At 38.4% G+C, this 12805-nt stretch overlaps 1 protein-coding gene across 1 annotated transcript in view; it reads left to right on the top strand.

Moving 5' to 3' along the window:
- The window catches only part of NSMCE1 (NSE1 homolog, SMC5-SMC6 complex component), a 57900-nt gene extending 45313 nt beyond the window's left edge, over nucleotides 1-12587 (top strand). Inside the window, exons 4-8 of the mRNA XM_044657055.1 lie at nucleotides 939-1016; nucleotides 5790-5936; nucleotides 9783-9896; nucleotides 10722-10842; nucleotides 12314-12587. Coding sequence (XP_044512990.1) covers nucleotides 939-1016; nucleotides 5790-5936; nucleotides 9783-9896; nucleotides 10722-10842; nucleotides 12314-12393 — 540 coding nt within the window. The 3' untranslated portion in view covers nucleotides 12394-12587. The remainder of the gene's footprint in view (nucleotides 1-938; nucleotides 1017-5789; nucleotides 5937-9782; nucleotides 9897-10721; nucleotides 10843-12313) is intronic.
- The last annotated feature ends 218 nt before the right edge of the window (nucleotides 12588-12805 follow it).

Below are 12805 nucleotides of genomic sequence, written 5' to 3'. Positions count from 1 at the left end.
GTTCAGCTATCTCCTAGTTTGTGAGCTCTCCCTCAAATTCCCATTCTTTGCCACTTGAAAAAGAGCTATAAATATTTTTGTACATCCTTAGCTAGAGTTTGTTATGCTTAGGACTAATCCCTCTCTTAATCTAACTCCCCGCCCCCATTCCCTTTTCTCCCTTTTCCCATTTCCTTGTTGAGTGAAATGTATTTCTATACCTGACTCTGTGTGGATGTGTGTGTTTTCTTTTCTCCTTGACAGTTAAAATGAGAGTGACGGGTCAAGTTTTTGCTGCTTCCTTTATGCCCTCCTCCTTGTTTGTAGTTATCTATTTGAGCATGTGAGATAATTTTCCCTGATCTTCTTTACCCTGCTCCCCTCCCCCTTGCAGTGTATTCTTCCTCCCCTCCCACCCCCCCAGCCCCTCTTCTTTCCATTCATCATTTGAGATCATTAAGAATAATGTTTTTAATGCATAAAATATATGGTATTAAAAAGGAAACCAAGTGCATTGAAATACAGCTATCACAGTATTAAAATATATCTCACACACACACACAACCACACCACCCACACAAAGGAACTTCTGGGTTAGGTGAAAGAACAGTGGATTTGGAATTATAAACTCTGGTTCTGACCTTTGCTACCAGTATGACCTTGGACAAATTGCTTCCCTTCCTCAGACTTCATTTTCCATTTCTGCAAAATGAAGAATTTATGATAGATTATCTCCAAGGGCTTTTCCAAGTTAAAAAATTGGTTATTTTAACAATAAAAATTATGATATTACACATTTCTATATTAATGTAAGATTGGCAAAGTGATATAGGTAGAACAAATAAATCTTAATTTTAATAGACAAAGATGGTAAGACTCTGGGAAAGTCATACTTCTATATAGTGCTTGTTATTAATGAAGGGCTAAAATTTACATTCAGTGTGACTTTTTTTTTTTAGGTGAATCTTGCAATAACAGAAGCTACCAAATTGGCATCTGACTATGCAGAAAATGAATTGGAATTATTTAAGAAAACCGTAAGTATCATCATAAAATAATTGGGGGAAATTTTCATTCTCCAGTTTAAAAAATTAATAATCTTTGGAGAATGATTAAAGGGATAAGTGCCATTTTATGTTGATGTGTAATACTTAGCTATCCTGGACATATACCACAAGTCAAATGAATGAAAGCATCTTCATTGAGGGAACTGATTTTCTTTTGTGAGATAAATTAGTGTTAAATTAAAATCACTGAATTTTTTTCAAAAGAGGGTTTGGCTTTTCATTTAACACACTCATCTTTGTTTAGCAGTCTCACCTGGAATTCCCAGTGGAAATTGCTGAATGGTCTCTGAGGAGATTACTGAACATCAGTCTATTTATGGAATAGCTTATTGTGGCCTAGAGGTGATCCCAGATTCTTAATTGATCAGTCATTCAGCAAGCATTTATTCATTGCGTTTTATGTCTTAGGGTCTCTGCTAGGCACTGTAGATACAAAGGCATAAATCAAACAGTCCTTGCTCTTATAGAGCTTAAAGTCTAGGCTGGAAAGAAAACATGTACATATGGCATATACAAAAGAAATGAATGAAAAAAGCATTTATTTAGCCCTTGGTATGTGCAAACATTGTGCTAGGCACCTGGAATACAGTGAGAGAAATAAGACAACTTCTGTTCTTGAGGAGTTCACATTCTAATGGGGAAGACAACTCATGGAAGGTTTAGTTAAGCTGCAAGTTAGATGGAACAACCCCATAGTCCTTGGGGTAGAGGGTCAAAGGAGATGTTAATGCATATTCTTCAATGTTATTTCCACTGATAAAATCTTAATCAGTTTCTGATATTAAGCTATTTGAAGGTGTCAAATGCTTTGGTAGCAAGAGCTTTCTTTTTGAGTCTTCAGTAGCTGTGGCTGCAACCTCTGGAAGGAGCTGCTGCCAGGCTGCATCTGCACGGGGATTACTCAGGAGGATGGCTTGGGGGTGGGGGAGTGATTGTGCCAGACAGAAACATTGCTCTTCCCATGGCTTTTAGGGCTCAGGGGGCTGGGCTGTCTTCTGAAATGGTGGTCAGGGTGGTAGTGGTGATGGTCTGACTTGCCTGGCATATCCTGCCTCCCATCTCTCCCACAGGGGCACTTGCTGCTTCAGCTAGGCTGGCTTGTCCATCCTGAGTGTGGCAGTTTCTGGTCAGTTGGTGAGGATGGCTAGCCCCCTCTCCATAGGACCTGCTTGACAGAAGAGAATTGTACTAGCAGTTAAGGGGATCAGCAAAGACCTTATGTAGACAGTGGTGCTTGAACTGAATCTTGAATGATAGATACTATTTTTTAAGACAGAGGTAAGAATGGAGTACATTCCAGGAAGACAGATGCCATTGAAAGGCAAAGAGATGGGAGGAGTGCCTTGTGTAAGGAATGAAGAGAAGGCCAGATTGGCCAGATCCTAAAGTGCAGGAAAGAGTTTTAATGTATAAATTAATGAGGCCGGAAAGATGGTGGCCACCTTAGAAAGGGCTATAAAAGCCAAACAGAGGAGTTTATATTTGATCCTAGAGACAATAGAAAACCCCAGAGTTTACTGTGCTTAAGGAAAATCATTTTGGTGACTGTGCAGAGGATAGATTGGAATGAGGTAAAACTTGAGACAGAGACCAATGAAGAGGCCATTGCAGTGTTCTGGGCGGGAGGCAATGGGAGCCTGCATTAAGGCGGTAACTACATGAGCATGGGCAGGGGGACAGATGTGCAAGATTTCATGGAGATGGAAAGGACACAGTTTGACAACTGATCAGATGTTTGCTGTGAGTGAGTGAAGAGTTGAGAATGAAGCTGAATTTGCAAACTTGGTTGATTAGAAGGAACTGGTGGTGCCTTAACAGATATAGGGAACTTTGGGTTTTTGTTTGTTTGTTTGTTTGTTTGTTTTTTTGGGGGGTGGAGGAGAATATGGTGAGTTCTGTTTTGGGTATATGCTGAGTTTGAGATGCTTTTGGAACATTCAGTTCCAAATGTCCAGTGAGAGGTTCATGTTGTGGGACTGAATGTCAGGAGAATCACTGACTAAGGCTGGACATGTCAGTTTAGGAATTAGCATAGAGAGAATAATAAAATCCATATGAGCTGATGTGGTCACTAAGAATGAGAACAGAGAGAAAGAAGAGGGGTCTAGGAGAGAGCCCTGGGGTTTATCACAGCCAGGGATTTGTACTACAAAGGAATAGTCAGATAGAGAGGAAGAGAGCCAAGAAAACACAAAAACCTGAAAACCCAGACAGGAGAGATTGTCAGGAGGAGAGGATATTTGGCAATGTTATATGATTGAGAAAGGTCAAGAAGGAGAAGCACTGTGCGCAGACCATCAGATTTGGCAGTTAAACATCATAAGTAACTTTGGAGAGGACAATTTCAGTTGAGTGATGAGTTCATGAGCCAGAATACAAAGACTTTCCAAGTGAGAAGAGAGCAAGAACAGGCAGCAAGCATAGAGAGCTTTTTCTAGTTTGGCTTAGGAAGGGAGGAGAGAGAGAAGACAACAGTTTGAGGGGATGGTAGGGTCTACCAAGAGCTTTTTTGGATGAGAGGAACTTGGGCATGATGGAGACAGTAGAATCATCACTAGACCTGTGGAGCATAAGCTTTGGCAGACCCTACCATTCTTCAAAGTCCTTGAGTTGGTTCTAGCAATAGGCTGTCTGCTTTCTGAGGGCTAACCTAATTAAATATAGAAGGTTCATCAGTAGAAGGATAGCCATTTAGAGACAAATATTTTGACTATGACAACCTTGAAACAGAATAGTATAAAATGATTGACTGTGGCCCCCATCTACTTCTGTAGCAATGTTGGCAGTGGTGAAAATGGAGGCAGAGGGTACCATTAATCACAATTTTAGATTATCTATAAATAATAATACAATACAATAAACATTTACTGAGCACCTGCTATATGCCAGGCACTGTGTTAAGCACTGGACATACAAATGAGAGAAAGAAAGACAGCCCTTGCCCTCCCCAAAGCTCACAGTCTAATCAGGAAAAGATAACACATAAAAGAAGGCTGAAAAACTGGGAGGTGGGGGAGGGCAAAGAGCACCTATCAGATGGTGGAATAAAAACCAAGCAATGCAGCTGATGAGAGAAAAAGAATTGACTGAGCTTCAGCAGCCTCTTTTAAAGGGAGGCTCTGAAGGAGTTTTCTACTTTTCCCTTCAGCCCTCCAATCATAAGAGTAGAGGCCACTGAGGGTCCCATTGAGGTTTGAGTTTCAAAGCTGAAGCAATCTTTGTGACAAGTTTTCTTGGTGATGAACTTATGACAGGGAGGTGATGGGAAAAGGGTGAATAATGATGGTGACTTAGTTGTTGGTACTTTTAACATGAGAGCTGCCTCCAATAAACTGTCTCCTATGCCTATGTCACAATTATACAAGATTCTTTCAAAGCTGTGACAGAAACAGATTTTTCATGAGTTCTCCAATTATTAACAACAGGTGAGGCTGTAAGCAGTGATTTATATGCTGGGCATAATGTTCTTCATTATCCTAGAATGATCCAGTATAAAGTCCAAGAGGAAGAGGGATTCTCACTAGAGGATGAGGTCCTTTATCTGTTCCTATCTGATGATGACATTGTGCTGATGGCCCTTTTGGATGAGGTTCATAATCACTATAAAGCATTCAGTATAGTCACTCACACAGTGAAAAACAAGTAGATTAAGAATGCCTTTTGTCTAGCCAGTGATATGCAATTGACTGAACAATGTGTAGATTTATCTTGTATAAGTCTGCAAGTGGACAATGATCTCTGTCCCTAATTGACCTAGAGGAGAAAAAGGTGAATTGCCTTTGGAAAATCATGTTGTTATTTGAATGATTCACAAGCTTCTTCCTGGAATAAAGGTCCTTCTTTATAACACCAATTTCATGCCATTGCTGTGTGACTGCAAGTCATAGAATACTATTGCCTCCAAAGAGTTGAAATTGTGGATTATCCAAAGGGTGATTGAGAGACACCAGTAGGCATGAGGAGGCTGAAAACATATTAAAAAATAGGAATTATAGAAGAGATGCAGGGCAAATGATATCATCAGAAAATGGGTGAGTGAAAAAGAATATGAGCTGGCAAGAGCAAGGCATAGTCAAGGGCTTCCCTCTATACATCAGTAATATCCTTGCCAGGATAGGGCATATAGCTTGTTGGAGGATCTACAATGATGAACTTAGGGGAGAATGTGGATAAGAGTTGCACAGAATGGGCAGGCATGGATAGGTTATGAGCTTTGTTATTAGAGGGAATACCTACTTTGAGGAGCTACATTTCAATATTTGATTATCTTGCCATAGTTTTTCTAAAAGATAGGTTATGACGTGAATTTTGCCCTATGTGGCTTAGCAGCAAGGTTAAACTTATGCGTGTGTTCTCAGATTTGTAAAATAAAATTTGAGTCATCAATTATTTTAAAAGCATTTCCTCCCTTATTTCTTTGGAAAGATGCAATATCTAACAACTTAAATGCCATTTTTTAAAGAAATACTACATGTTATTTATAAAGTGCTTTGCATTAAGTATTCATTTGACCATCACAGAAGTCCATTGAGGAAGGTTGGTAGGCAGCATGTTTATCTGCATTTCAGTTTGGTTGCATTGACAATGCCTACATATAAAATAAAGCCTGTTTTCTAATACTGCAAGAAAACTGACAGAAGGGCTTCTTGGCAGGTCTGCCTGTTTGGGACTTGACATCTTTGAGGTAAAAGTAGACCAAAAATATAGACTTGAAATTTATTTACTGTAAAATATTTCTTGCAGATGGACTTGATTGTCGAATCAGAAAGTGGCTATGTCTCCTCCACCAGTATTTTAAACCTGTCTGACAAACTTCAGAGCAAAAAAATGAAGAAGAAGGAAGTGGAACAAGTGCTCCAGATGTTTGTTCAGGACAAGTGGCTTTCTGAAGTAAATTGACTGGGATGTATTGTGGCCATTTTAAAAGCTTTGACCAGTTTCTAGGGCAAATAAGTTTCTTTCAGAGCGCCGATTTAATTCACTCTACTACTTTAGGAGGGAAGGCAAAACGGATTGTGCTCTTCTCTCTTTGGAGCTCTCATAAACCTTCTGGTTCTACATTTTGTAACAGTATGTATGATAGGATTTCCAAGATACTCCAGACAGGGGCACACAAAGTGAGGTTCTTGCCACAGAAACCTTGTTTATCAGCAGCTTCCTTCCAGTGAGTGTCTGGCGATTTTGTTCTGTCTGGCCGGCATGAGAAGCCCTCTGTGGTGATGCTGTACTTCCTCATGTGGTTCCTGGCAGATGCCCTGGTCCTGCTGATAGCGCTCTCAGTCTCTCCTTCAGGGAAGGCTTACTTCTTGGTAGCCCTGCATACATAGCTCAGTGATGCCACAAGGCAGGCTGGTAACTTCAGGAAGTGTGACCAGAACAAAGCAATACTGCGGTGTTTTTCAGCACTGACCCTTCCTTTGCATTTCTAGGAGCTAGCTCTGAAGACAGTAGTGAATATTTATGAGTAACCTAGCAAATTCTGAATGCATTGAGCTTGCAGAACATGTTTAACTTAGGAACTAAATTTATCAATTAACTTAGCTTGGTGTCCAGAATCTGAATTTTTTAGATTTGGAAGGGATCTCAGAGATCAGGGATTCAAATCTTATTTCGCAGGGTAAGTAAACTAAGACTTGGAGAGATGTGTTGTAGAAAGAGAAATGCCTTTGGAGTCCAAAGACTCAGATTCAGACCCCAGATTTGCTGCTTAGGAAAAGAGGAAAGGAATAAGCATTCCTAAAGGAATAGGGCGCCTATTATGTGTCGAGCACTATGCTAATTTCTTACAAATATTATGACATTCAATCCTTAAACAACCCTATGAGATAGGGGCTAGTCTTATCCCCATTTAACAGTTGAGGAAACTGAGGCAGATAGAAGTTAAGTAATCAGGGTCACACAGCTAGAAATAGTTATCTGATGGTCAGATGTGAACTTAAATCTTCCAGACTCCAGATCCAGTGCTATAACCACTTACCCCTTAGGTGACCCTGTAAAGTCTCTTTATCCTTTAGACATTGGCTTCTTTTATCTGTAAAATTATCAAATCAGATTAGATTATTTAACACCTTTCACCCCTATTCCTAGGATCCTATATCATGTTGTGAATTGTTCAGGGATGTAGCCATTGAATGGTAGAGCCAGAATTTGAACCCAGGCCTTCTGAGCCCAAGACTTCTTCTGTTGCCTGATGCTGTTCTGAATGTCTAGTATTCATCAGGATCTAGTCTATAAATTGAGGCCCTGAAAATCCCAATTCCCCCCATTCTCTCGCCTACCTCTTTTTTCTTTTCTATAGATTAAGACACTCTTCTCACTCGAGCCGTTTTCTGTTATTGCTCATTCTTCAGATTAGTAATAAGGTCTTTCAAGAATGATGAGAAGTCTCAGTGGTAAACAGAGAAGACCCTGTGCCACCCCCTCTTCCTCTTGAATCAGTAGTACAGTGCTAGTTTTTATGAGAATCACGCCTTAGGAAGAACTAGAATAGGTGACAGTGAAGCCACTTGGAGACATGAAGGCCTGAGGTGGAATCCAACCCCAGAAACTTTCTAGCTGTGTAAGCTTGAGCAAGTCACTGAAGCAATGACTTCTCAGAATTGTTTTCAAGTACTTTGCAAGCCTCTGTAACTCTTAGCTATTATCATTTCCCACTTCCTTCTGTAATCTATCCAAGAGGTGAATATCTCTGCTATCTAACACATTGGCTAAGATTACAAGATAAGTTAATAAGAAACTGGAGATGGGAAGAAATGTTTAATTTTAGGTGGCCAGTCCATCTTGCAAAAAGAAAATAATTTTGAACTCAGGTTTCCTCATACCAAGGCCAGGGCTCTTTCCATTTCCAACTGGTTCCCCTGGGTTCACATCCCAGCTTTCTAGCTAATGGACATGTCATATTGGGGCCATTCCTGCACATTTCGATACCTATTTCTTCCTCCATAAAATGATCAGGTTGCATTGGGTGATCTCGAAGCACTCTTCTAAGTGGAAAAGCCTTTAAATCTTCTTACTTCCCAATGACTTAGTTTCATTACCAGGAACATTAGGAACCCAGAGCACACAAGGATAATATTGCAGTGATTGAACATAGGGGTCCAAATGAGGTCTGGACGTCATCATTGACACCAGGTGGCACAGATGTGGGCATGTGTGGGCTAGGCTCTTCCCTTAGCTGGCCTCGTTTTCCTTATTTCTAAAATAAAGGAGGGTGTTGTGGGCTACTTCATAGGTCTCTTTCAACATGATTCAACTTCACAGAGAAGTCATGCCTTAAGTTCTTTGTAAGATGCTACGTAAATGTGAGCTCTTACTAGCTTATTAAAAAGAAGCATTTATTGAAATCCTTACTTAATGGCCAGGACTTCCCTCCCCTCCTCCCCATTTCAGACCCTCATCCCATTTTTATTTGCCCTTCATGAGGCCCCGAGGGATATGGCAGAAGCATCCTTATTTTGATTGTTTGTGAATAGGAGAAGAACATCAGGGCCAGTGGTGTGATCTTGGACAAGTCACAGCCACTTGCTCTGTTATTTCTTTTTTCCAAAATGAGAAAATTGATCTAGATGATCTTTGTTTACCTTCAGATCTTGTGATCTTAAGTTGTCTGCCATTCTCTTTCCTCTGCTATGAAATAAAGAGCTTTGAGGGCTTTTCCCCCTTCTCATACAAGGATTTTTTAAAAAACCCATGTGTTCAAAATCTTGTGTAATTAATAGTCATATATATCATCTTAAAGTTTGTAAGATGCCTTATGCTTATAATAATCCTGTGAAATAGTACAGGTTTGAATATCCTCATTTTATAAATGAAGGAAACAAATGGAGGCAGGAAAAGCACCTGGCCTTTCTTCATATAGCTAGTGAATAGAGACAAGACTGAAATCCAAGTCAATTGACCCCAAATCCAGTGTTCTTTCTACAATATTACCTTGCTTTTCTTCCCCTAAATTCAGTTTCATTTTATTTTCAGTTCCAAATTCTCTTCCTTAGCTTTTCCCTTTTGAGAAGTCAAGGAAAATAAAATATATTACAAATGAATATAATTAATAGCAGCTATGTTCCCAAAATAAAAACAGCAAGAAAAAGAAATAGAAATAGAAGAAAATATGCTTTATTTTGCCCTGAGTCCATCAGTTCTCTTTCTGGAGATAGAGAGCATGTTTTATCATGAGTCTTTTGGAATTGTGGTGGGTCATACTAAATCTTCCAAGGTTGATTATATTTACCATATTGCTATTATTGTATAAATTGTTCTGATTTTGCTCACTTCATTTTGTATTGGTTCATATTAGCTATGCTGCTTTTTCATAAAAAAGGTGGTAGAATATGTGCATTATGTTATGGTACTGTTTGTTATGGCATCATTTTGCCTCTTTTTTTTTTTCTTAAACCCTTACCTACCATCTTAGAATCAATACTGTGTATTGGTTTCAAGAAAGAAGAGTGGTAAGGACTAGGCAATGGGGGTTACATGACTTGCCCAGGGTCATGCAGTCAGGAAATGTCTGAGGGCACATTTGAACCCAAGACCTCCTGTCTCTAGGCTTGGCTCCATATTGCCATTTAGCGATGGAGTGCTTGCTAATGTTCTTGACATTTCATTTCTGTGTGTTTCATTTCCACAACTAATCTTCGCTTCAAGGATAGGGGCTTGTTGATATTCCCATTATCCCCCCATCTTGATTCTTCTACCATGAATCTTCAATAAATGCTCGTTGGCTGTTACTATCTTTAGAAACACGGAGACTACACGTTACACACTCGCTGCATCATGGAATTGGATCAGTACATATGTGAGATGTATCAGGATGCCAAAAAGTGCAACATCTGTCACAGCCTTGCCATTCAGGTAAATAAAGAGGAAGCTTTTAAACTGATCTTTGTGAATATTTCCCCCTTCATGATTACCGTAGTAGTTCTCCTGGGGACTCTGAATCTCACAAACCTTTGATACCATAAACTAAGCCATTAGCTTTTCTCTGACCAAATTCTGCCCAGTCAGACAATTAAGGGCCTACTATGTGCCAGGCACGGGAGGGAAGAAAAACAACCATCCTTCTAGCAATAAACCTCCATTGCTACTAGCCCCAACTTCCTGTATATGATGTTCATAGTTTAAATTGTCACAGATATTTTTGTTAGAATGTCATTTTCTCATGCTATTTTCCCCAAATAAAGAGAACATTATTGGACCAGCCCCCTCCCTCAGAGTATTAGTCACTTTGGAAAGTACAAGAAATTGCATGTCATGGGAGGGTGAATCTAGTGGCCTGACAGATCCCCATAGATGTGGTACGTTTCTGGAAGTGCCCAAAGAACATTTGTGGTCAGCCAGAAAGGACAGTAGAGATTATTTGGTTCAGCTTGTTTTAGTGAAATGAAAATGAAAAATTGAACTTTCCCAAGCTCACCCTGCTCGTCACTCACTCACACTCATAGGTCCCTTTCCAGACACACATCTTCTGGCTTAGCTTATAGAAGTCTGATAAAATGAATTCAAGCAGTTCTACAATTTACAGGAGAAAGTTCCAGATCACCAGAATGAACAACAATGATTATAGCCTCCTAAAGGAGAGGATACACAGTCCACTTGAAAATTTCAAGGAGTTGCTTTAGAGATTTGTGAAATGCAGAAAAATCAGTCAGCATTTATGATTAGCCTTTCTCATTTCAGGGTCAGTCCTGTGAAAATTGTGGAATTAAAATGCACTTACCTTGTGTTGCAAAATATTTCGAATCTCAGCCTGAACCACACTGTCCTCATTGTAATGAAGTTTGGCCTCATGAGACACGAGGTAGGATGTCTCACAGGATTTGAACTTTGGGTTTATTGGACCAGATCAAATGCTAGCAGATTCATTGTGGATATCTTTAGTTTATTTTTCTTAATTTATCTTGTTTTTGTATTGTCTTTTTTTCCTAATAAGTTTCCTTCCCAGAGAGCCTTTCATTTTAATGAAGAAAAAGAGAAAAACGTTTAGCAGAACTAACATATTAACCAAGAATGATATTATCTGCAGTGTTCCAAACCCATAGTTCCCCATTTCCATTTAGAACCCACTGGAAGGGAAGGGGGTGCATTATTATTTCTCCTCTTTTAGGATCAAGCTCAGCTTTTTTACTTTCACAATTTTGTTTCAGTTGTTTTGTTGTTACTCATTCCATTTATACTGTAGTAATTGTGTATAGTTCTTGGTTCTGCTTACTTCACTTTGTATCAGTTCATCTGTCTGTGCATTTGCATTATATTGTTTTTAATAGCAATAGTAAAATTTCATTACATTCATGTACTACAATTCATTTTTGCCATTCTCACCTCTTTACTTGGTTTACTTTTTTTTTGTTTTGCTACTATAGAAAGTTTTGCTGTAATTATTTTGGTGTTTATGTAGTCTTTCTTCTTATCACTGATTTCTTTGGGGAATATGCCTGTCTATCTTAAGATATTGGATCCTTATCAAAGATATTTGATAAAAGATTTTTTTCCCCAGTAGACTACTTCTTTATTTCTAGTTGTATTAAATCATTCATACAAAAGCTTTTTCAATTTTATGTAACTGAAATTATTTCTCATGTTTTATGATCAACCTATTTGTATGGTTAAAAAAAAGCATCCCCTGGCCATATCTGGGAAAGGTACCTGATGTACTTATCTTCTGCTTTTTATGGTATGACCTTTAAAATTCAAATCATATATCCATTTTGAGTTAATTGTGGTAGATGATGTAAGATACTGAACTAAACCTAGTTTTTGCCTGACTCCTTACCAGTATTTCCAGCAATTCTTGTCAAATTGGTAACTTTTCTCAGGTAACTTGGGATTTTGGGGTTTTAATGGACACTGGGTTATTTAGTTCAATTATTTTTTATTCTTTCTTGTTTCATCTACTCCCTCAATCTCCTGCTTTTTAACCAGTGCCAAATGGTTTTAATGATTTCTGTTTTATAATGTTGGGGTCACTGTGAACATTTTCGGTGCTGAAAATTTTCAGTGAGATGTTCATTTCTGTGCCTCATATTATTACTTTCAAAGTTCTTTTGGAAGGAGTTTGGGAATGGTTTGCATTAACCATGCCAATGTTTTTTTGGGAACTTATGGAACACCTGAAGCTTCCCTGAAACTTTTAAACTTGAGAGTTAAAAACTAGTTTTATGTTACATGTTAATATAGTCCCTAGTAATGTTGTTTAGGCCTAGAAAGCATTATAAGCAACTTACATATGTGAAAATAGCCTTTTACTCTTATTTGTGTTCTTCTCTATGCAGATTTAGTTCAACCAGATTCCCATTTGCCATCTAGTACCCCAAGAACAACTAGAAGAGTCTCACGTTCAGAAACCAAGTGATGTTAAATGATCGGTATTGGGACAAGATCTTCTGTACTGGAGTTAAATATTCAGATATGTGCAAAAGGATAAAGTGAACCAAATGGTCCTGTTTTGAACCAATTAATCCATTTTTAATAGCTTTATATTAAATTAGCCCTGCTTATTTGTATTGACTTGTTAATAAATAATCTAAGTAAAATAACTATAATGAAGTAATGATTTTGGTATTTTTCTTCGTCTGTGCCCTAACACTGCTGATACTAGCATTGTTTGGTAATTAGTAATATAGTAAAAGAGGAATTAGTTTTGTATTTTATACCTCAAATGTAAAGTTAAGGAGTATCTTGTATATTAGAGTTTAAATAAATTTTTGAATTTAATTGAGCTAAAATTGAACTAGGTTAAATTTTATATCATTTGTTTTTGAGTA

The sequence above is a fragment of the Gracilinanus agilis genome, chromosome 1, assembly GCF_016433145.1.
Source record: "Gracilinanus agilis isolate LMUSP501 chromosome 1, AgileGrace, whole genome shotgun sequence".
Taxonomy (NCBI): Eukaryota; Metazoa; Chordata; class Mammalia; order Didelphimorphia; family Didelphidae; genus Gracilinanus; species Gracilinanus agilis.
This window is presented reverse-complemented; position numbering and strand designations above follow the sequence as displayed.